This window comes from Salvia miltiorrhiza, chromosome 5 (assembly GCF_028751815.1).
Source record: "Salvia miltiorrhiza cultivar Shanhuang (shh) chromosome 5, IMPLAD_Smil_shh, whole genome shotgun sequence".
In the NCBI taxonomy this organism is placed as follows: Eukaryota; Viridiplantae; Streptophyta; class Magnoliopsida; order Lamiales; family Lamiaceae; genus Salvia; species Salvia miltiorrhiza.
This window is the reverse complement of record NC_080391.1, coordinates 47,382,292-47,408,034: the sequence shown is the minus strand read 5'-3', so window position 1 is coordinate 47,408,034 and position 25,743 is coordinate 47,382,292. Positions and strand designations below refer to the sequence as shown.

The 25,743-nt window shown below is 40.2% G+C and overlaps 1 protein-coding gene and 1 long non-coding RNA gene across 5 annotated transcripts; one reads left to right on the top strand and one right to left on the bottom strand.

Annotated features, from left to right (window-relative positions):
- Positions 1-4,993: 4,993 nt before the first annotated feature.
- LOC130986839 (uncharacterized) lies at positions 4,994-7,516 on the top strand. Of its 4 annotated transcripts, none has more exons than XR_009089429.1 (6): positions 4,994-5,040; positions 5,192-5,710; positions 6,292-6,382; positions 6,768-6,884; positions 6,963-7,058; positions 7,145-7,516. It is a non-coding gene; the product is annotated as an uncharacterized LOC130986839 (long non-coding RNA). The 4 variants fall into 4 exon arrangements; XR_009089428.1 differs by lacking the exon at positions 4,994-5,040 and having other exon boundaries at positions 5,047-5,442; positions 5,555-5,710; XR_009089426.1 differs by lacking the exon at positions 4,994-5,040 and having other exon boundaries at positions 5,047-5,710.
- A 5,595-nt stretch (positions 7,517-13,111) lies between these two features.
- Positions 13,112-14,908, bottom strand: LOC131026032 (uncharacterized). The gene has a single exon (XM_057955809.1). It carries the CDS (start codon positions 14,906-14,908, stop codon positions 13,112-13,114), a length of 1,797 nt encoding a protein of 598 aa, XP_057811792.1.
- Positions 14,909-25,743: the final 10,835 nt, after the last annotated feature.

Sequence of the window (25,743 nt, the reverse complement as noted above, 5' to 3'; positions counted from 1 at the left end):
GAACTAGCTAGACATCATAAAATAAAATAAAAGCATAAATAAAAGAAAGGAATTGAAATAAATAAAATAAATAAAACCCGGAAGAAATTCTGGATGAACAGCTTGAATCTGCAGAAATAAATCTAATCTATGAAAACTGAATGTAAAACTGAAAAAAAGAAAAAGAAAAAGGAAGGAGGTGAAGAGATGTGAAAAGATGTATCTAATAGGTCAGGGAAAGGACCTATATATAGGCACAGGAGATAAATACAGTGTAGAGCTCGAAAATACTGATAAAATCCGAAAATCCCGAAAATTCGGAAATTCCAGTCGGGCACTATTCACTACTGTGCGCGACTTTCTTGTTTCAGCCATATCTTCCTCGTCCGAACTTGGATTTGCGAAACGTTTGCGCCTATGAACTCGTATCGAGACGAACTACAACTTTCATTAGTATCAACAGTCCAAATTTGAACTCCATATTTCTGTAAAATTCATCAAAGTACGAGCAAGTAACATATTTCACAAAATAAAACAATTTAAGCACAAAACAATCATCCAACACTCAATTTCCTATAAAATTAACATCATAAGAACACTAAAAACCATGGAAACATGAGTGTTATCAACTCCCCCAAACTTAAGCCATTGTTCGTCCTCGAATAATGAGAAGAACACAATCAATATCACGAATGGGTAAGAAATCTAGCTCATCGATGCCTCCGAAAGAATAAGAATGATAGAATTCTCAAATCCTCAATAATTAAGCACAAAAATCACCAATAAACACAACTTATAGCAAAATCAACGTTGACATTCCAAACAATTGAATCTCACAAGGTATGTGTATCACTCAACTCTCAATTTGATGGAATATATAGGACGTGTATGCTCTCATAGAATTCAATGCAATGCAGATCTCTTACCATAGGCTTGCCAATCGTCTACAATCTCCATCGCTAAAAGTGTGCCAGGACTAAGATCAGAAAGGTCTTTTTCTTTGGGTTATAATGTAGGGACATTGGTTAAGGTAGGGAAATATAGGCTAAGTGACTCAAATAAATTAAGAACACCAACCTTATAACTTCACAAAGCAAGTATGGAATAAATTCCATCTTCCACCCAACTATATCACCATAATCAACACAACTCAAGGGATTTAATCATCACAAAACAGAACTAAACACTCTTTTATGCTCTCCATTTATTTCCAACAAGCAAAAAGTCAATTTTCTAACAAATATCTCAAAGTACACTCGACTTCACACTTTTTTTTTCTTTTTTTTTTCTTTTTTATTTTTTTTTTCTTCCTCGACAATTTTTTTTTTCTTTTCTTTTCACAACTTTTCTAGAGCTCATAAGAGTAAATAGTATCATATAATATCATCCCTTCTTTTTCATGAACCACTATGATATTCACCACACAAAGATCCTCATATACTTCATCACCCCCTATCATCCGGTTAAAGAATAAAAGCTAAATAGGCTCAAATAGGGTAACAAAGGATAATTTTTTTTTTCAAGGATAGTGTTTGGGAAAAATTGTGGCTAACAAAAGATGGCCTAAAATCATCTCATAATCCTGGGCACAACAGCAACCTCGACACAGAAACCATGGCAAGTTCTAGAAGATCACCACATGCATGATAAAACTCACAACAAAGAATAAACTGTGTATGATAAACAACTATGGCTCAAAATCTCACAGGTTTATTCAACGTCTAAAAGTTAAGGTCAAAATCACTCTAGAATTATGCAACTTAGTTCCAATTATGCTCAAATCATCAAAGAAAATCAAACTCCAAATTTTTTTCACAGAAATCATCATTGACATCTTACCAGAAATCTAATGGAGCTAACAATCACACACCACCAACCAAGCAAGATAAAACAATAAAGCCAACAAAAGTAATAAAAGTGATACACATATCTACTCTCACCCCCCTCCCCCAAACTTATTACAGAACATAAGTTCGAAAATAAGTTTGGAGGGATGATGATATGTGTGTCACTACTCACAGAAACACATGCTCCAAGGTGGTAGTATGGACAAGGCGCGAGTTCCCGCATCTTCTAAGCTCAACACTGCACTAAACTCTCAAACAAAACAAAGAAAACAAAGGAACAAAAAGAAACAAAAAGAACGAAAAACAAAACAAAGAAGAAAAATAGTTGGGTTACCTCCCAACAAGTGCTTAATTTAACGTCTAGAGCTCGACGATACCTCATGTTCTCAATGAACGTCAAACACAGCGGGCGTGACAGAACGCTTAACACAAACAGAGGTAGAAGACCCATGCGCATCAGCTGCGTGAAAGACGACGCTTCCATTGGGCACATCTATCATAGCCCTCCCCATAGCTAAGAATGATCGACCAAGAATCAACGGCGGATTTGTATCTTCAGGAATATCGAGGACCAAGAAATCCGTAGGGAAGACGAGCTTGTCAACCTTCACAAAGATGTCGTCAAGCTTTCCTCTCGGCTTCACTCTTGATCTATCCGCCATCTGAATCTCCATTGAGGTCGGCTTGAGATCTCCAATTCCCAACCGCTTGAAAACAGAGATGGGCATCACATTGACACTAGCCCCTAAATCGCAAAGAGCCTTGGGAAAGAGCTCTCCTCCAATCTCGCACTCAATGGTGAAGCTACCCGGATCTTTCTTCTTCGAAAGTAGCTTCATTGGCAGCTCAGTGCCAACAGCTGTCGCCTGCGAGATTTTCCTATCCTCATGACCCATCTTCTTGGTGTGAACGACTGCCTTTTTTTCTTTATCATTGGCAGAGGAACGGATATTGGCAGAGAAATGGTTGATTTCTCTGCTCTGGCTGTTGAGTTCTGAACTTTGCTTCGCTGCTCTGCTATCTTGAGGCTCTGCACGCCGGTCTGATTCTTCAAGTAGCCTCTCTAGCTCATCCACTATGCGTCTATGCTCTGTCTCCTCGGGATTTACAACTTTTCTCTCATTCTTGCAATGGGAGATCTCCAGCTTGATTTCCTTGGCATCCTTGCCGTTCCTCCGCTCTGGCCGATCCCTCTGCTCTGTACGATCTCGCTGCTCTGGCCCGCTTCTCACTTGAATTGCGTTACACTTTTTGCTCGGCTTCTCAGCACATTGCTCTTCAAGCACCTTCCTCTTCATCAGCCTACGGGGAAGTGGACCCTTTGGAATGTATTCCCTAAGTGGAACAGGAGCCTTGTGTGGTTCCTCAATCAGAGATTCATGCTCCTTGCTCGTCTCCTCACAGTTTGCCAGGAAAAATTCAATCGCTTCCTCATCTTCAGGAGACACAGTGTCATCGAAAATCGCATTGCATTTTCCCTTTGGATTGACAGTAGTGTTGCTCGGGAATTGGCTCGACTTGTGCTGCGCGGCTGCTTGGTTGGCAATCTGACCAATTTGAGTCTCCAACATCTGCACTTGCTTGGACAGTGCTGAGAAATTATTTTCAATATGACCCACTTGAGACTCCAAATTGGTCATTCTTGTATTAACAGTTGTCTTCATACTAGACATCTCTGTTAACATCTGCTGCATCATATCCAACATTTGAAATTGAAATTGCTCAATAGTTGCCATCGTATGCAGTGCCTGAAAAAACGAGAAATAGAAAAATAAAAATAAAAAGAAACAGTAAACGCCTGAAGTACTACCTAGTCCTATCAGAAATATTAAAGAAACTTCTAATCAGTCCCCGGCAACGGCGCCAAAAAGTTGATTACTAATTTCTTAGCAACAAAAACTGCAACTAACACACGCAATTGTAGCAAATAATAAGCAATCGAGTATCGTATCCTCAGGGACTGACACAACGAAATAACTCTAGCTATCTCCTAAACAGACTATAACAGTAGACAGGCAACAGACAGTAGGAAGGTTTGATTAGAACTAAATTCAAATAACAACAAATAAAATAAGGTAAAAACTCAAATAATAAAAGACTCTGACCCTAGGGATGTACTTTTACTAATTAACTACATGCATTTAACCTATTGATTCAATTACCAATTTAATCCAACCCTGATGAGAGATCACAAAACTATTCACAAGCTTCTCTAACGAACACCTATGAAAGTAGATTAATTTACCCCCCTTCACATTCAAGACTCCAAGGAATAAATTAACTCCTAAGCGTACACAAAGAATAGCTCCCTATAGTTTCACCTATCCCATTCAAGTGTCAAGGCTACTACTATAACATGCATTCCTGAATCGGCTGAACAATTATTGCATTCAAGACTCAAACTGAACAGCTAACATGTAAATTATTGGCCAAATAATTCACAAGAAATTAAGCACCAGGAATCATGAATCACAAGTTGGAAGGCAAATTGATATCAATAAATCATACACACATAATTAATCAGCTATGTACAAACCCTAGGTTCAGATTAACGAACTAGCTAGGCATCATAAAATAAAATAAAAGCATAAATAAAAGAAAGGAATTGAAATAAATAAAATAAATAAAACCCGGAAGAAATTCTGGATGAACAGCTTGAATCTGCAGAAATAAATCTAATCTATGAAAACTGAATGTAAAACTGAAAAAAAGAAAAAGAAAAAGGAAGGAGGTGAAGAAATGTGAAAAGATGTATCTAATAGGTCAGAGAAAGGACCTATATATAGGCACAGGAGATAAATACAGTGTAGAGCTCGAAAATACTGATAAAATCCGAAAATCCCGAAAATTCGGAAATTCCAGTCGGGCACTATTCACTGCTGTGCGCGACTTTCTTGTTTCAGCCATATCTTCCTCATCCGAACTTGGATTTGCGAAACGTTTGCGCCTACGAACTCGTATCGAGACGAACTACAACTTTCATTAATATCAACAGTCCAAATTCGAACTCCATATTTCTGTAAAATTCATCAAAGTACGAGCAAGTAACATATTTCACAAGATAAAACAATTTAAGCACAAAACAATCATCCAACACTCAATTTCCTATAAAATTAACATCATAAGAACACTAAAAACCATGGAAACATGAGTGTTATCAGGGCCGCTGCCGCTGCTCGACCGTTCCTCACGCCCTCTGCTCTCACCGTTTCAGGTATTCCTTCTCTCTTACTCGTTCTCTCTCCCCTTACCATCTACTCTTCCTCCCCGATCTCCCTCCACCCCCTGCTCTCGTTCGCGGCGCCGCCGCGAATCGCCGCTGCGTATCCTTGCTATGGTATCCTCATCGCTGCTCCTGTCGAAAGCTCGCGGCAGTTCGGCAGTCGCCGAGGAAATCTCGGCTGCGGCGGGCGATGAGAGCGTGATTCGGGAAGATAAGCTGCGGAGCATAAGGAATCGTCAGCGACATACGACTGGACCGAGGAATGGTATCCGCTGTACCTCGCGAAGCAAGTATCGGACGACGCGCCGCTAGGGCTCACCGCGACATCTGCCGCGAACCGCCGCTGCTCGAGCAGCACCAGCGGTCGTCGCCGCCAATTGCACCTCCGCCGTGGTGGTTCTCGGCTATTGCTGCCCCATTTTCTTCTTCTATTTTGTTCTTTTTCTTTACTTATTCTATGTTAAATCCTTGTTCTAATTCTTCCCTAACTATTCCCCTATTTCAGGAATCGACCGAATGTCGAACGTTGTCGATTCGAGGGTGAGAAATGAGCAAAGAGGTCTGGGCTCGCCCCTGCCTCACCCAGAGTCCAGACGGCCACCGTGAGCCGGCCTCGCCCAGCCAGAGCCAAATTAGTGTCGGATTTCTCCAATTCTCTCTGGTAAATATTGCTCGACCTCTCGATTTACATAAGTCGATTGATTATGGTGGGATATAGGGCTTTTTGTAAAATTGAAACGGCCATTTCGTAGCTGTGCTTGCTTTTGCCTAAGTTATTTTTCTGGTACATTCACCCAAATTTTGTATCTTGTTTGCTGTGGTGCTATGTCTTTTGCATCTATCTGTCTGGCTAATTAATAGAGAATGTGAATAATGTAATGCTTAGATTCTTGGAGTTTACCACTTAAATGATAATGTTATGCAGGGTTCCAGTTTCTGCCACGTCATGTGAATAAGATGATAGATAATGTAGGAAAACATAATCAACATCTTGTGGGCTATGGAACTGGGGAAATAGTTATGTTGGCCTTTTCTTAAAGAATTTTAGTTGATTGGTCATCTATGGTAATTCTTATTGGATAAACTAGTTGACTATCTATAGAGGTCGCCACTGCCTTTTTGTAGTTAATACCATTAATGCATGAAAACTTTTATGTCTCTACTTCATTTGTATGATCTCTTATTCATTTTTATACTAACTGGATTAATCTTTCTAATGCCCTTGTTTTTGTTCTTGGGAAGGTGAAGGCTGCCTAAGAGAGGAGATGTGGAGCCTGGGGAGATTCCTACGTTGCTCGATTTGGGGTTTAATCCGAATGCTGCAACGGGGCAGGTACGATGTGAATTTCTGTTGATTGATTATTTGGTTGAGAATTTGGGATTCAAGGGTGGTGCTGGTTTAGAATGATCTGTTTTGTGAGTGAATTATTTGTGATGCTTGATCATGCTGCATTCGTCTGTTGCATTGTGCTCACGGTTTATGTTTGTGCGGGCTATTTTGAACCCCAAATGGAGTTGGAGTTCTTCTGCATTTTTGCTTGGATTCTTTATTGTTTGCTTCAGATTTGGTTTTGTGAACTGAAATTTTCTTTCACGAATTTGAATTTTGTTACCTATTTTGAGTTGTGAGATTTCTCATTCTGTTGGCTTAAGAAACTGCGAGGATCTTTGGATTTATCTGATTTCAATTTTCATATTTTGAGAAAGTTTCTCTACAGATTGAAATGGACGACGCAACACGCGAGATTCTGCAACTGATAGATGGGATTGTGGAAAGAGCCGCCGAGCTTGATGCCATGCTCGACTCTAAGGAAGAGTTGATAAGGAAACAGGAGGTTTGCTTCTTTCAACTGTATGCTTTTTTGGTGAAGACTTGAAATATTTTATTTAATAAATAAATTTATTTTTTTCAGTCAATTATACGACAATTAACTGAAGAGCTTGCGGAGGCAAAAGCAAAGATTGCAGAGGGGAAAAAAATGCGCAAGAGAATACGTGAAACTATTATGGTACCACACTTTTCTATTGTTGAGAATTTAAGATTTTTTCTTATTCAAACTTTTTATTCTAATTGGAATCCTTGCTAATTATACAGGAATGTGATAGCGCAAGACCTTGGTGCACGTATGCAAGCGGGCAGCAGGCTGTGGTCGATTGGACGGCCAATTAAAAGTGCAGCAGTTTCTGGTCATCTTCTTTTCATTAGTGTTGTATATATTTTGTAGTTTCAGTTACACGAATTAGATTCAAGATCATCTATGTGATTGAGTGGTAAAAGTGAGAGGAAAAGTCTGCTGATTTTGCCAGATCTTGAGCTGTGATTTGTAACCGATCGATTCTTGTTGTTAATTAGTGAAGAAGAGAGCTCTGCAGTGGATGTATATACTTAAATCTTGTGTTCTTGACCTTGCTGGTAGTGATGGGTTGGAAGAAACTCAGGCATGAGAATGACAGTAATTTATGTATATGGAAGTTTAAGTTATTTTATATATAATATGTTTTGGATTGTATTATTTGAAAATATTGTATATTTGTATGAATTATAATTAGGAAATTACAAAAAACAGGCAAAAAAAAATAAAAAAATCATGAAAATATGGTTAATTTTATAACTGAGAATACATAACGGTTCTCATTGCCGTTTCTAATATGTATAAACACTGTTATCTATAATCTAATTACACAACGAATAATATAAATTCATAACGGTAAAACACTGTTACAATTGATGCCAAAGATAACGGAAATAATCGTTATGTGAAGTACAAAAAAGCGTTGTATATAAGACCAATACAATCTCTACGAAATATATTTTATAACGGAAAAATAAATTTCATAACGATAAAAAAGCGTTATATATGAGTATTATACACAACGGTTTTGCGTGTGTTATGGATATCCGATAAACCGTTATGTATTCATAGTATATGTAACGGTATATTACCGTTATGTATGAGCGCCCTCATACATAACACCACTATATACAACGGTAGTTTTGGTACATACATAACGGAAATTTACCGTTACGTATGAGCGTTTTTTTTAGTAGTCAATGTTTCGCTCATTGAGCTCATTGGGATTTTCTGCTTGAGTTATGTGATAAAATTTATGCACACGTGCCCAAAACGATTCCCCTTTTTGACTTTTCCCTCGAATGCTATCTTCGCTAGCATAGATCCAAGATGACATAGGGGCTACATCTTCTTTAACACACCAAGTTATATTTTTTGCCCCTTTCTTTTTTTTTTTATTTGGGCGTTGAACACCTAAGAACAAATTGCGGGAGATATTTTCTGATGTGGAAATTCTTTGAGATGTGGGAATTTGACTTAGATTTGGAGAAAATTGGCTTTGATAAAATTGAGAATTTGCTTGGTCTTCAAAATTTGGAAAAAGATGAGGAGTTGGATAAGAAGAAAAATTTGCAGAATCTTGAGAGTTAGGATAATTTTGGAAATTTGGATAAAAATAATTGGGATGATTTGGATCCATAACTCAAAATGAAATGAAATGAAATTGAGGAGAAATGAGAAATTTAGTGTGTATATAAGAGTGAACTTAAATTTAAGTTCTATTTATAGAGTTCAAATTAATAAGAATTTTGATATAATTTTAATAATATTTTCTTTATTATAAATATATAAATTTAATTTTGTTAAAATAAAGCTAAAAATAAATAAAATGAAATGACACATGGCAGCATATTAGTTAATGTCAAAATGGTGACCCGCAAGGCGGGCATCTGCCTGGGTCAAGCAATTTTATGCAATTCTTCATTATTTTAATTAAAAAGTGACTTTGTCGTGTACCCAGTGACCTTTTAACAAAGGCACCATTGTTGGTAGTCTTACAATATCGGGGGTGCCTGTTTTGCTTAGGGCACGTTTGGTTCTCGATAATACACCATATTAACTACTCCCTCCGTCCACCAATCAATTTCCTGTTTGGTGTTCGGCACGGAAACTAAGAAAGCTGAAAAATGTGGTGTAAAATACTAAAATGGTAGTGTTAATGTATTGTGACTACTTTTACTAATCTTTGACTAGCTATTTGACATTAATAAATAAACTGAAAATTCAGAAAATAAATAAATAAATAAACTGAAAAATGAATAAACTGAAAATTTGAAAATAAATTAATAAATAAACTGATAATTCAGAAAACAAATAAATGAATAAATAAACTGGAAATAAATTTTTCAGAAAATAAATAAACTAAAAATTTAAAAATAAATAAACTGAAAGTTCAGGAAATAAATAAATAAACTAGAAATAATTTTTTTAGAAAATAAATAAATTGAAAATTCAAAAATAAATAAATAAACTAGAAATAAATTTTTCAGAAAATAAATAAATTGAAAATTTGAAAATAAATAAATAAATAAACTGGAAAATAAATAAACTAGAAATAAAAATTTTCAGAAAATAAATAAATTGAAAATTCGAAAATAAATAAATAAACTGAAAATTCAGAAAGTAAATAAATAAATCGAAAAATAAATAAATTAGAAATATTTTTTTTAAATAAATAAATTGAAAATTCAAAAATAAATAAATAAATAAATAAACTAAAAATTCAAAAAATAAATAAATAAACTGGAAATAATATAGTCGACCCATTTAATTAACATCAAAATTGGAATAATTAGACAAGTAATCGTAGAGTGTGGTGGGTCTAATTGGTAAAGTGTAGTAATTTAAAATGTAGGGGAGGGAGGGAGGGGGGGGGAGGTATACAACAGCTATGCAAACTTCGCCTCCCTTCCCTGTCCAGTCGAGCTCGCCGAAAGTCTAGCACAGCAGCTACACAGACCTTCGCCACCCTTCTTTGTTCAATCGAGCTCGCCAGAAGTCGAGCACAACAGCAGCGGCGGTTCGCGTAGCCCGGAGCCAACAGCCCCTTCGCGCCCTTGTCTCTAACCATCGGCGACATTCGCGTAGTCCTCGGACCGTCACTGGAGGAGATCCCCGCTGCTCCACTTGAAAAACTTAGCTGAAAATCGAGGACGCAGAGGTAGGTGGTGAAGTGGTAGTGGAGCAAAGGTTTGCGGTGATGGTGATAGAAACTTTTTGTTTTGTTTTTTTTTTTTTTTTTTTTCAAGTGTCAAAATTTGAGTCCAAGTAAGCGCCATGTCAGTCTAATATTACCACATAGATGCCATGTTAGTTTGCTGCTCAACGGAGGTGAAAAGTATGGAAAAATTGAACAAGCATTTAAATTCAGGGAATTGAAGGTAAAAATTGAAGTTCATGGAAAGTCTTGAAATTGGGCCAAAGTTCATGGTTTTTGACGTAATTAACCATAAAATGTATGATTAGGTATTTTAATCTTCAAAAGTATGATTTCACCCTTTCAATAAAATAAGAATTAAGTAAAATTAATTTAAATAATAAAATAATAAAAAATCTTAAAATATTTTAAAATTTCAATCTATTGAAATGAATAAAAAAAATTAATTTTACTATTTTTATCTGCTAATCCTTAGGAGTAAACGCCCTGGAAAGTGGAAACAAACATATAAAATCCTCCATGACTGACTTGCAAACTAAGGGCGCGTTTGGGTTTCGGTAATACACCATATTAACTATTTTAATACAGGTTAGTAACAAGTTTGGTATTCTATGGAAAGATCGTGGACGGCCATGTGATACGTGAAGGCCCAGAGCTAAAAAATTGGATTACGCTGTGTTAGGAATACCATCTTTCCCCTCCGATTAGCACATAATCCCGATTCTGCAAAATATTTTCCCTACCCTCCGCACAAAAATCAAGGTTCAATGAAATTAGACCTAGCCCTCTTCTTCCTCAGTTATTCCTCCTTCCATCGGCATTCTGAAGAACTCAGGGAAAAAAATTGAAAATCTTCAACTTCGAACAAGTAAGAACTAGAGTTGTTGGGTTTATTCTTTCGATTTTTCGTTCTATTTGCTGCCCAAATTGAATTCGCGTTGTGTGGGTTCATTGTTCTGGGGTTCACGATTTGGGGTTCGTTGATTCTGGAGTTCGCTCACGATTTTATGGTTCGTTGATTTGGATCGCATTGTCATTATCAAGGTTCATATGTGCGAAAACTTGTGTTGCAAAATCCACTCCGATTGAACTCTTGTGCCCCAGGAAATCGCTGCGCGATTCTTATGTATGAAATAAAAGCATTGTGATTGATTTTGTGTATTGCGCGCTTCTTCTTACAAAACATTTACTGAATTCACAATCTTGTGTGCCCTAGAAATTAATTAGGAGATTATTGTATAGTAATATATACTTTGTTTGAATTCCTGTGTGCAATCAAATTACAGAGCGATAATTGGGCAAAAAAAGCAACTGCGATTGAAGAACTTGTTCCCTATGAAATGCTTCAGCGATTATTGAATTCGAAATATCTGCTCTGATTTATCTTATAAAATTATCTATATTGATTGTTTGAGCTATCTATAAGACCATGTTACCGACTTCATTAATTTGAAATTTCCTTCCTTTTGTGAACACAAATATAGGGAAACCGAAAGAGAAACAAAGCGAAGGGTGGGACAACATAGGTCAGTTTCTTGGCTCAGATAACTTGTGAATATATGTGATTTGTGGAGCATAGTGTTTGTGATTTTGTGAAGAGCTACCTGAGCCACCTGTGATTGTCTCGTGTGGTGATTATATGAAAATGACCGAGTCTTGTTGATATGTTGTGCCTTTTTTGTTCCATGCCCTAGTTAGGCATTGATGTTCATTTGAATTTGTGGAGACCGTGTTTTTTTCAGGTCGATTCTAGCATGAAAACTTAATGCTCCTATGTACTTTTCTCTGTTTTGGTATTCTTATCACCATATGCTCAATAGTAAGATCTTCTTGTATTATTCAGTTGTATATATGGAAACCATAATTTGTCAAATAGGTTGATGGCTAACTTAATAAAAAGGTGCCAGTATATGTTTATATAGGTTATTCTGAATGTAATGAATTTCAATTTTCATGTATCTTGTGCTTTCATGTATCTTGTGCTGGAACTGCATGATGGAAAAGGAAAAGGAAAAAAAAAATTGGGCATGCTACCATTCTTGTTCATTTCCTCTGTTCAATAACTCTAATTGTTGTATATTTTATCTAGCTTTATGAAAATGACTGAGTCTTGTTGATTTGTTGTACTTTTTTTGTTCCATGCCCTAGTTATTTATTGGTGAACAACTATATTAATGATCATTGTTGTCTGTCACGAATTTTGTGTTTGTTAACATTAGTTCTCTGTGTATATATATGTGATGCTGTCTACGAATGCTGTTATTTTTCTGTTCTAGTTAGTGCATGTGGCTTGACACTGCAACTGTTTAATTGCAACTAGGATTATTCATATACCTGCCAAGTTCTGTACTTGTGTTCTGAAATGTCGGGGAGGGAAAGTAGTCGTGTGCGTGACATATGCTTTGTGTTGTTACAAGAGATTTTGCGTGATCACGTCATACAAGTGGCGCTGTTATTTGCATATTATGTTAAGGTTAGGTTAAGAAAAAGAAAGTGTGGTGAAAGAGCCCTAAAATACGAGATAATAAGTAAGATGCCCGACCAAGAAAAACATTTACGCCGATTGGTTGGTGTAAATGATGCAGACTGTATTTCCAACCTTCGTATGGACCGTAGAACTTTTGCTAAGCTTCGTGTGATTTTACATGAACGGGGGGGTTTGGTTGATGGCCGGTTCGTTACTGTTGAGGAACAAATAGCGATGTTCCTTTCGGTTCTAGTGCATCATAAAAAAAATAGAGAAGTCAGATTTGACTTTTGGAGATCCGGCCAAACGATATCGCATTATGTACATGTGGTGTTAGGGGCGATTATACAGATACTGATTTATTCTTAGCCAAACCTGAGGCTGTTCCTGAAGGTTGCACTGACCCACGATGGCGGTGGTTTAAGGTACACATAGAATAATATGTAACAATATTAATTACAACGAATAAAATTCAAGTATCTTGGTGTTCAGGGACGGATCCAGAATTTTTGTATTACGGGGGCACAAAATAATTATATATAAAAAATACTTTCAAAAAAATTATTACACGATAATTCAAGTCTATTACAATTGAAATCTGCGAGTTTTCATTGACTGGAACATTTGCATTATTGACTCATTATCAACACTATCAAAAATTTCTTTCTCAATATATACAACCAAACTATCATTCATCCACTGATCTCCCATCAGATCGCGTAGACGATTCTTTATGATATTCATTGCAGAAAATACCCTTTCAACTGTAGAAGTGGCAACCGGAAGAATAAGAGTTAGTGTTATAAGCAAATAAATCAATGAATATACCTCATGCCTTTTCGTCTCTACCATCTTTTGTGCAAGAGCTCCGATACCTTTTAATCTTCCAAACCCATCAGTAGAACGCATATCAAGGATATAAGTTTCAAGTTGATCATCGAGTGCCTCAATCTGAAATGTAGAGAAGTCTTGAGGATAGAATGTAGCAAGATTAATCAATCTATGCTTATCAAAAGCTGAGAATGAATCATCTGGACATAAACACGCAACACAAAGTAACAAATCTGTATTTGCCTCACTGAAACGGTCATTTAACTCCATGAGCTGCATATCTATGATAGAAAAAAACACATCAAATCGATAATGATGAAGATTTGTAACTTCAGGAGCTTTACGCCTTGACCTGCATCGAGCTACAAATTTATCACTCATATTTGGAACATCAATGTTTTCTTTCTTACAAAAGGATGAAACTTGATCATAAAAAGAATCCCATCCCTCATCCCTCATCATTTGTAGCCATTTCTTAGCAATTTTCACGAGAGCCATGGCATTGACAATATCTTGATCTTTCCTTTGCAATGCCTTTGACAATTCATTTGTAATTCCTAAGTTGGCTCGCATCAAATGTAAGGTAAAAACAAAATCAAATGACTGCATCAATCCCAATAAATTGTTTGCCTCACCCTTTTGCTCAGAACTTACCCCGTCTTCCACAATGATCTCAAGAACCTTGATTGTAGAAGAAAACAAAGTGATCAAACTAATCAAAGTATCATAGTGAGAGCTCCACCGTGTATCACCTGGGCGTTTGAGTGTAGTTTCTTGATTTAAACCTCTTCCACTTACAAGATCACCATTGTTGAGGGCACTAAAAATTTTCTCAGTTTCTTTTTGGTGAAGAATGTCACACCTTTTGGAAGAAGCACCGACAACATTTACTACACTAGTACCTGAGAAGAATAGTGCAGAAACTAGAATATGTTTCTTTGCAACAACTACAAGAGCAAGTTGAAGTTGGTGAGCGAAACAATGAATGTAAAAGGCACATGGATTCTCCTTCAAAATAAGAGCTTTTAAACCATTGAACGCACCCTGCATATTACTAGCTCCATCATAACCTTGACCTCGCAACCTCGAAATGCTCAAGTTATGTCTAGAAAAGAAACAACAAATTGCTTCTTTTAGTGCAAGAGCAGTAGTGCTAGTAACATGTTCAACACCGACAAACCTTTCAACTATACAACCATCCTTATTCACAAAACGTAGCACAATTGCCATCTGCTCTTTCATTGAAATATCACGGGATTCATCAACTAAAATAGAAAATAGTGAACCCCTCATCTCTTCCATGATGATATTAATAGTTTTCACTGCAGCAACATTCACAATATCCTTTTGAATACTAGGTGCTATCAATTTGAGATTTTCAGGAGCACCATTTATAACACATTTAATATCATCATTGTGATCTGCCATAAAATTCAAAAGCTCAAGAAAGTTACCCCGATTGGCTGAAGTCTTTGATTCATCATCACCACGGAATGCAAGTCCCTGACGTAAAAGAAATCGAATACAGTCAATTGATGCATTTAACCTCATTCGATAATCTCTTCGATTTTGATCTATATGCTTGTCAAATGCATATTGGATATGTTGTTTCTAATTTTTCAAAGCTTCACACATAGCCCAAGCTTTATTGTGAGCACTATTTGGACCTCTGACATGTTCTTTCAGTCTTTCCCCCTTTTTCCAGTTCCTAAACCCTTCACCAACAAAGTCTCCATTTGCTTGTTCTCCAGATTTTGATTTAATGAGATAACAACACAGGCAAAATGCAGCATCTTTGGATATACTATACTCCAACCAATTTGCATATTCAGAAAACCAATTAGAATTGAAACGCCTTGATTTTTTCCCGAAGGTTGTAAAAGGAAAATTATGCTTCAATGGTTGACAAGGACCCCTCGATATGTATGCCCTTCGAACTTCATCTCGAATATTTGGATTATAATCCAAAATCTGAATTCTTAATCCCAGATCTGTAGGAAGATCTTTTGCATCAAAACTGTCCCTACTTGATTTGGCACTATCATTATTTTTTCCAATAATGAATGGTGGTTCCAATGCTCTTTTATAAAATCTTTCCATGTAAACCTAAATCAAAATCATGTAATTTAATAAATTACAATTAAAATAAAATTTTCGAAAGAAGCAATTAAAATAAAACTTTCTAAATAAACAATCAGAAATCAGATTAAGATATATTGCAAATTTATCTATGATTATTTTATGATACCTGCTGTTGAGATAAAATCGAAACTCTATATGAGATTAGGATGAAAAGATGAGGGAGAGAGCAATTTGTTGGGGACTTGTGGCGGCGCCGACAGCACTTGATCCCTTGATTTCTTTATTTCACTTTAGCCTTTGAGTAATGAGCAATGCGTTAATTTGTTTGAGGGTGGGTTTGGGAATTGGGATTGGGGATACTAATTAAAAAAGAAAAAAATGAGTGGGGAGGGGGCACGTGTGATGTGTTGGGTTGGGATTTGGGGAATGAAAATAAATATACACTCCAACATATACATTATACATATATAATTAGTAAAAAAAAAGTTGTGGGGGCACGTGCCCCCATGGTCTTCAACGTGCGTCCGTCTCTGTTGGTGTTGTTAACTAATTCAAGTTATGACTTGTATATAGGGCTATTTAGGGGCCGTGGACGGCACTTATGTAAGTGTCATGGTTGGCAACGAGGATAAACCCCGGTATAGAAAAAGGAAAGGGCAAATATCAACAAATGTTCTAGGCGTATGTGATCGACATTTGAATTTCAGTTATGTCCTCACCGGTTGAGAAGGATCAGCGGCGGACTCTTGAATCTTACGGGATGCCATAAATAGGCCTCATGGCCTTAAGGTCCCAAAGGGTATAAGCTATTATCTAATATATTCATTACTTAGATATGTTTAAATCATTACATGAACATGACTTGATATTTTAACGTGATTGATACGTTAATAGGAAAATACTATTTGTGTGACAACGATTACGCGAATAGTGATGATTTTCTAACGCCTTTCAAAGTTGTTAGATACCATTTAAAAGAATGGGGTCCGAACGTTGCACGACCACAATATAAAGAAGAACTGTTTAATTTGAGATATAGTAAGGCAAGAAACGCGATAGAGCGAGCCTTTGGCATCTTGAAGATGAGATAGGGTATTCTTCGATCTCCGTCATTTTATCCAATATGGGTTCAAAATAGACTCATAATGGCTGCATTTTTACTCAACAATTTTGTTCGGATGGAAATGCCGATCGATCACATAGAACAACAGTTCGACGCTATGACTCAAGAGAACGGGGCAGGCATAGATGCAGCACATGATGAATTCATAGGCACCATTGATTGTTCTCCCCAATGGAACGTGGTGAGGAATGCCTTGGCTGAAACGATGTGGCTCCAGTATTTGAATAATAATTAGGTTCATGGTTGTCATACTTGATACAAATTCAATATTTTTCATGTGTTTGTAATTGTTGCTGCTGTTTTCTATTCTTTCTCAGTGGTTGCTATACATTCCATCTTAAATAACATTGAATTTGTTGTGTGTCTCATTGGTAGGATGGACGCCGCTTCCAAAGTATCAACACTAACCCCTCCATGTAGTTGTGGCAATGGAAACATGATGCTCAAGTGCGCAGGCTATGGATCACGAAACCCCGACCGATTGTACTACAAATGCCCATTGGGTGGGGATCATTGGAATGGATTCTATTGGTATGACGAGTATCATTGTCTTGGAAATTGAACAGTGCCTTCGACTGCCAGCTTTTCTCCAAGCATAGGTTTCGAGCAGCCCCTATCATCTCCACTTATATCACCTAACGCGCACATTGCTGCAAGAAATATGGATTTGCAGGACAACGACTTGACCTCACCCCATGGGTATTTGGAGTTCCATAGTGCCGTTCTTTGTCTCACAATAATTTTTTTAATTGTTGGTATTGTAATTGGTAAATTGATGTGAGGGAACTAATGATGGTACTTCAGGCAGCATCCATTGCTTGTGAATTTTTAATTGTATCAGTTGCTATGCACATTTCTGGCATATTTTGTAAAGAAGCAGACATTATGGGCGTCTATTTCGGTAGAATCTCGTTTGACTTTTTTTTATTTACTCTTCCTTTAATTTGTTGGATCAATTCTACTGCAAATCTTTTGTTCCCAATGTTTTTGAATGCTATTTACTGCATTTTGTTAGTTGGCTCTTCACGGTTATTATTGAATTATTAATATCAGCCACTAATCACTAGAGTTGTAATGCTATGTAATCGCCAACTGTTGGTAATTGTTAACCATTATTATTTTGTATCAGCCACAAAATAACATTGTTCACTACTGGTGAGGAGCAATATATGCAGAGTAGGGAGAGAGTATAAATCAGGGGAATCACTCTCATCAGAGGAACCGTATGGGTCAGAAGAACTATTTTTTATCAGAAGGATTTCACCCATCGGAGGAATGACTCTAGCCAGAGGAGTCATCCACACCAGAGAAGTCATTCTTGACAGAGGAGCCCTCTTAGCCAGAGGAGTCATCCGCGCCAGAAAGGTTACCATCGCCAGAGGAGACACCTTTACCAGAGATGACGTGTTTACCAGAGGAGACACCTTTACCAGAGATGACGTGTTTACCAGAGGAGTCCTTCATGACAGAGATGTCAACATCACCAGAGAAGACGCCTTCGCCAGAGAAGACATTTCCATCAGAGGAGCCAATAAACGCGCGGGAAGGTCTCCCGCGTACTATCGGAATTACCATTGTACCCTTCCATCACACAAGACGCATGCATCGAAGATGTTTTTACTATTTTACCCCTCTGCTTGTAAATCTATAAATAGGGCCCAAGCTCGTGTACTGTTACTTACGCTATCTTACATTTTCAAATACAACTGATATTTTCTCCTGCCGTGCAAGATTTCCGATTGTTCTTTACTCCGTCTTCTTCCAGTCATTACACTAGGTATAGTTCACGGTTTTTTCTCCATAGTTTTAGGTGTTGGTTTCATTAAACACCAACTGGCGCCGTCTGTGGGAAAGCTACTGAATTAAGACGTGAGATTACGGTCGCCGGCGTACGCAGATCTGTGAATTCAATCGGATTTGCGGGCGTTGGCACCGGTTGGTCCGAATAATCTGGATTTCCAACTATGTTTAATCGTTTAGTGGCGTTTTCTGGTTTAATATGTGATTAATTTGCTGAGCTCTGCGTTGATGTGTGTTTTGGGTGCATGGGGAAAGGTGGCGACGGGCGTAAAACATGAATTAGGGGAAATTTACGTTTATTTACCGTTTATTTGGTGTAATTATCTGCGAATAAGGGGTTCTCTTGTAGAATTGAGATTTTACTCACCGATCTAATGTTTTGCATGAGGAAATTGTATTTGGGTGCTCTGTTCCGATTATGTTCGACATTTCCTTACGGATCCCCGATATTTTGGGTTTATGGTGCGTGTATATGGTCGTTTTATGTGTTAATGCGATAACTGTGGGTGATCTTCGTGTTTTATCTTGTTTTCGGTGAAGCGTGTGATTATTACTGTTAATTCAGGGGTTTGCATCGATAAAACGCCGATTAGTACTTTGCTTCTGTTGTGCTCGGGTTCGTGTTGCTAATCCGTGGGTATTCCTTGTTTACAATTGATAATTACCGTTACTTCCTATGTTTTGGTGACTAATCCTCGATTTGTATCGATTGGATCGGAGTTGATGCTCTATTTTTGTTATATTGGTTATGTGCCGAGGGTTTGTAGACGTTTTTCGTTTAAGGGAGGGGGTTTATGGGTGTTTTCCATGATTTTCGTGGTTGATCTTCGATTTCGATGATTGAATTGGGAAGCAATGCTCTGATCCTGATATATTGGGGTTTTTTGCTGCGAATCTATGGGTTTTCGTGGTTAATCGTCGATGTCAAGAGTATTTATTGTCGTTGATGCAAGAGTTTTACCTCAATAATATGATAATTAACACTTGGTCTTTGTTTTGGTGAAATTCATATTATTGTTTTGTGAATGATCTTCACTTGTGGGAAACGATTATTCATGATTCTTCATGTTTTCCTTGACCAATCTTCGTATTATTAGCTTGATCTCTTACATAATTCCTTTTCTTATCATGTTTAATGCAATCGTGCTAACATATCTCCTGGTGGTAGCTCTGCTTGTGTTTATCTCTGGGTATTTTGCGTCTGTGGAAGTTTTATTGAGGGCCCTGTTTTCTCAATCTATACTCTGGGTTTATTTCCCCGAGTGTAGAATTACTTGGAAGGGAATTTTTTAACGGTCTCTGCACCGGAAGCCGGGATTTCTTATTGGATTTCTTACATTGGGACTCCAATCGGTAATAAGGGGTTTATTCTTTCGTCGGTAGAATGGTTTCTCACTCTGTTTATGTGTAGGTACCATGGGATCATCAGATGCACACCGCAACCTAGAAAGGGAGTTCGACTCCGCTGCTCTCACCACTGAGATGCCACCTTCACTGTTCCCAGGCCTACAGGGCAATGCTACTTTCACTACCCCACCAGGGTTTCAAGCTATCCCCGCCACTCCGTTGACAGGGTTGAATGCAAGTCTCCAGAGATCTGCTCTGGTGACTCCAGGATCTGACATGCCATGCTTAACTCCCGCGTCTGGAGCGGGACAACTCACGTTTGGATCGATGGAACAGATGATGGCGCTGCTTCACTACTCCGCTGTGCGCCAGGCACTAGGAACTCCCATGTTGTCCACTGTTCCCACTGTAGCTCCACTGGTGGGAACGGCTACTTTGCAGGGCACTGAGGCCCCACCTCCCGCTGCTCAGGAGGTAAACGCTCTAGCAATCAACAAACAAGCTGCGGTGCCTCTGGAAGTGCAAGGGGACCCTGCTGACAGGGAAGTGGAAAGAAGACCAGAGGGGAGCCGGGTCAGACTTAACAGTGTGGTGAGAAAGGAGAGGGTTGACGAGTCTGATAGTCAATCTGTCTCTTTGGTGTTCGAGGAAGAGAGACCGAGGGAGAAAGCTCGGCTAAAAAACCAAGTGTCTCAGCTAAAACATCAACTCCAGGATCTGGAGGAATCACTGAGGGAGAAATCCCGAAGGGAGGACAGGGAACAAAGGTCAGGAAAATCGCACCGGGTGGAAAAGTCCCATCGATCGGAAAAATCACGCTACACAGAGAGGTCAGAGGAAAGAGAGCCGGAGTATTCCTCTGGCAGACATGAATATAGAGTCCACAAGCGCCACGCTCATGAAGTACCCAGGGACAGAAGGGAACAGGGGAGGCATAAGGGGGACAAGAGAGCTAAGACATCGAGGTTCCACCCAATCCACAACCGCAGTCCTTTCTCGGACGATATTTTGGCAGATGCCTTACCTAGAAGCTACAAGCCCATCTCACTGGATTACGATGGCACTACCGATCCGGAGGTACACCTCAATCGGTTTGAAGGTTTGGTTACGTTGCACATGTACACGGAGGGCATCAAGTGCCGGATCTTCTCCACTACCCTTACTGGACCAGCTCAGTTATGGTTTGGGACGCTGCCCCCAAATTCCATTCACTCTTTCGAAGAATTACAGACTCGTTTTTTGCGTCAGTTCGCGAGTTCACGGAGGGTAGGGAAGTCAGCCCTTTCGCTGATGGATATTAAGCAGGAGCAGGGAGAAACGCTTCGGGAGTACACAGCAAGGTTTAACCTTGCCGCTCTGGAAGTGCCAGAGGCAGAATCGCAAATTAAAAACTGCGCCTATGTCAGAGGACTCAGGCCAGGGATCTTTTTTGATGAATTACAAATTCGACCAGCAAGGGATTTTGATGACATCATGGCAAGGCTGCCGGGTTATCTACAGTTGGAGGACGCCAAAATGGCGAGGAAGGTGGAAAATGAAAAACACAGAGTCAAGAAAGCTGAGGAAGCACCCGAACGACAAAGACAGCAGGATAGGGTCCCATTCAGAGGGTTGCCTCCTAGGGTACTCCCACCTCAGGGAGGAATGCCATCTAATCAACAGCGCACAGTGAATGAAGTAACGCGGTTTACCGAATACACGCCCTTGATTAAACCACAAGAAGAAATTTTTCATTTGATAAAGGATCAGCCGTTCTTTAGGGCACCGGGGACCTACCGGACTGGGCCGCCGCAGGAAGGGCCTAACAATAAGTTGTGTGAATATCACAATTCCTTCGGGCATTACACGAAATATTGTGGACACCTTAAGCACCAATTGGAGTTATTGGTGCGCCAGGGATGTCTTGACCACTTCATTGACAGGGGAAATGAAGGTCAGAGGAGGATTGATCAGAGGGACCAGCATAATCAGAGGGATCAGCGAGATCAGAGGGATCAAAGAAATAACCGGGATCAGCGACGAGAGCAGGGGAACAACAACAGAGATCGCAGGCTCGATGATAACCAGGATAATCGCAGAGAAGGGGCAGACAGACAAAATCTTCCTCCCCCCCCATATAGAAGGGAAGTTCACATGATTTGTGGGGAAAATGGGATGCCCACATCAAATAGGGCTAAAAAGCAAGTCGTCAGAGCAGTCAAAGCAGGGTATTATCCTAAAAGAGTCATGGAAGTCACCAGCGCGGCAGAGGAGCCGGCAATCACTTTTGGAGCAAAGGATATACGCACATTAATGTATCCGCATGATGATGCGCTGGTCATCACGGCGGACATTGCCGGTTGCATTATTCACCGTATTTTCGTGGATTCGGGCAGCGCTGTAAACATCTTGTACAAGGAATGTCTCCAAAATATGGGAATTAACGCTCATGTTGAGCCGACAAATGCTCCTCTGTTTGGGTTTGGAGGAGAGATGGTCATGCCCCTGGGATATGTAGAGCTGCCGTTGATTCTTGGCAGTACAGCGGCGGGCAACAAAACAAGGATGGTACGTTTCTTAGTGGTGGATATGCCTAAACCCTCGTACAATGTCATACTCGGCCGGCCCGCCTTGACGGCGTTCAAGGCGGTTATCTCTTTGTTCCACCTAAAAATGAAGTTTCCAATCGAGGGTGGAAGAGTGGGAGAAGTGTGTGGCGATCAGACGACATCAAAAGCATGCCACGTGCAAATGCTCACACAGTCAGCGGGGCAGAAAAGGGAAAGATGGACGGAGGGGTCGAACGCCCGGAAGAGGGGGAAAGTGGGCGAGGTGCATGCCCCAGCAGAGGAGCGCCAAGAGTTGGCGGATTTATTAAAAGACAGAGACTCCACAGAGAAAACCGCGCTGGTGTCCACTAGCGATGTTTGCAATATGATAGAGTTATTTCCAGGGAAAGAGGGTTTCCAGACTAAGATTGGATCGGCCATGAGTGATCAAGTCAGAGAAGAGCTCATTGGTTGTCTTCGACGAAATGCGGATGTGTTCGCTTTTAGTACCTCAGATTTGAAGGGAATCGATAGAGGGTTGGCAGAGCATTGCCTCAACGTGGACCCTAAGGTCAAGCCGGTAAAGCAACGGACAAGGAATTTTGGGGCTGAAAAGGACACTGCCATCAGAGAGCAGGTCTATGAATTATTGAAAGCTGGGCATATTGTAGAAGTGCAATACCCAGAGTGGATCTCAAACGCAGTGATGGTACCCAAGAAAACAAACACCTGGAGGATGTGTGTGGACTTCCGAGATTTAAACGCTGCTTGTCCGAAGGACCACTATCCTCTGCCGAGGATTGACCAATTGGTGGACTCCACTTCAGGATGTGCCTTATTATCCATGATGGATGCGTACCAAGGGTATCATCAGGTAAAGATGAACAGGGGAGACATAGCCAAAACGGCCTTTGCCGTCTGTTGCGGGGTATATGGGTGGAAGAGTATGCCGTTCGGTCTGAAGAATGCAGGAGCCACATATCAGCGGATGATGGAGAAAATTTTCAAAGAACAGCTTGCTAAGAATATTTCAGTATACGTAGACGATATGCTCGTACGGAGTAACAGGGCAGAGGACCATGTGTCTGATCTGGAAGAGATCTTCACAGTAGTCAGAGATCACAGGCTCATGTTGAACCCAGCCAAGTGTACTTTTGGGGTCACCACAGGGAAATTCTTGGGGTATAAAGTCACGCCAGCAGGGATTGAGGTCAACGCCGACAAGGTCAAAGCTATTTTGGAAATGACACCGCCTAGAGGAATCAAGGAGGTGCAGACTCTGAACGGGCGTATCACTGCCCTGAGCAGGTTTATATCGAGATCGGCAGAACGGAGCATGCCGTTTTTCAAAGTACTGAGGAAGGGAACCAAGTTTTTGTGGACAGAGGAATGCCGCGCGGCGTTTGAGGATCTTAAAGTATACCTAGCAAAACTCCCAACTCTGACCAAGCCAGTTCCGGGAGAAACGTTGTATCTATACATAGCTATGGGGGAGGAGTCAATCAGCTCTGTGCTAATCAGAGAGGAGGGAAGTCATCAGAGACCCATCTATTTTGTCAGCAGAATTATTCAGGGCCCTGAGCTCAACTACACAGAGATCGAGAAGGCGGCTCTGGCGGTCATGATCACGGCAAGAAAGCTGAGGCCTTATTTCCTTTCACATCGAGTGGTGGTACGCACGTCTCTACCTTTTAAACAAGTTTTGGGGCGCGCGGATTTGTCGGGAAGAATGGTCAAATGGGCTGTGGAACTAGGGGAATATGATGTAGAGTACGAGCCACGAACGGCGATCAAGGCACAGGCATTGGCAGACTTCATACAAGAAACAACTCGTCGTCCCATACCAGAGTTCTGGGTGGCTTATGTGGATGGGTCAGTGACAAAAGAGGGGTGCGGAATTGGGGTTTATATTACTTCGCCGGGTTATGGGACATACCAGTTCGCCATCAAATTCACCTGTCGGTTATCTAACAATGAGGCGGAGTATGAGGCCGTGGTCAGAGGGGCTCATATCCTATCAGAGCTTAAAGCTGAGTGTGTCATTATAAAGACAGACTCCCAGTTGGTTGCACAACAATTCTCGGGAAGTTATAATGTCAAGGATCAGAGGATGAAGGCGTACCATACCAAAATTAGCGAAATGAAAGAAAAATTCATGGAGTTCAAGCTCGAACAGATCTCTCGGGAAGAGAACACGAAGGCCGACCTACTGGCGCGCATGGCTAGCGCAGTAGAGCAAACTTGGAGCGACGAGATTATTTTACTCTGTGATACCAGAGAGATGGAAACTTCGCAGGTGTTCTCGGTAGAAATCAGGGATGATTGGCGGGCTCCGATTATACACTTTCTGAAGACAGGGGAACGACTAAGCAGAGAATCCAACCAAAGGGCCCGCTATGAAAATTACTGCCTAATCAATGATCAACTCTTCAAAAGATCTTTTACTCAACCTCTGCTAAAATGTTTATCGCCAGAGGAAGCTAACTTTGCTCTGAAAGAGATTCATGCAGGTTGCTGCGGCGGGCATACCGGATTTCGAGACCTCGTACGCAAGATCATTCGGGCAGGTTTTTACTGGCCTCACATCAACCAGGAAGCCAGAGAGTTTGTCCGCAAGTGTGAAGCTTGCCAGCGGCATGCCGGGAAAATCAACATACCAGGGGAGCCTATGGGTGTAATGTACGCCGCTTGTCCGTTTGATAAATGGGGCATTGATATAGTTGGGAAGCTGCCTACAGCACCTGGAGGGAAATGCTTTCTCATTGTGGCAGTGGACTATTTTTCCAAATGGGTCGAAGCTGAGGCCGTGAGTAAGATCGATGAAGTTACAGTGGAACGTTTTATCTGGAGGAATATCTGCTGCAGATTCGGAGTGCCACGCATCATCGTGTCTGATAATGGGACTCAATTTACGGGGCAACGGGTTGCGGACTTCTGCGATCGAATGGATATCACACAGCGTTTTGTCTCGGTGGCTCATCCACAGGCAAATGGACAAGTAGAATTGGCTAATAGGACCATATGTGAGGGCATCAAGAAGAGGCTAAATCAGAGCAGAGGGAAGTGGGTGGAGGAGCTGGATACCGTTCTTTGGGCTTACCGAACTAGTCCAAAAACGGCGACAGGGGAGGCACCATTCACACTGGTGTATGGATCCAATGCGGTGATACCAGCAGAGGCACGACTAGAATCATACCGGATTACCACGTACGACACTGAGCACAATGAGGAGCTCCGCCGAGCAGAGCTGGACTTGGTGGAGGCACAGAGGGAGGAAGCCCGTGTCAGAGCGGCCAAGTACAAAGGCATTATCAAAGCGGGATATGATAAACGGGTCAGAGTGAGGAAATTGTCGAAGGGAGATTTGGTTCTCAAGCGAGCTGATGCATTAAAGGCGGTGGGTAAGTTCGAAGCCAATTGGGAAGGGCCATACATCGTCACAGAGGTTTTGGGAGGCGGTGCGTACATATTGTCGGATTCAGACGGCAGAGCTCTACCCAGACCAT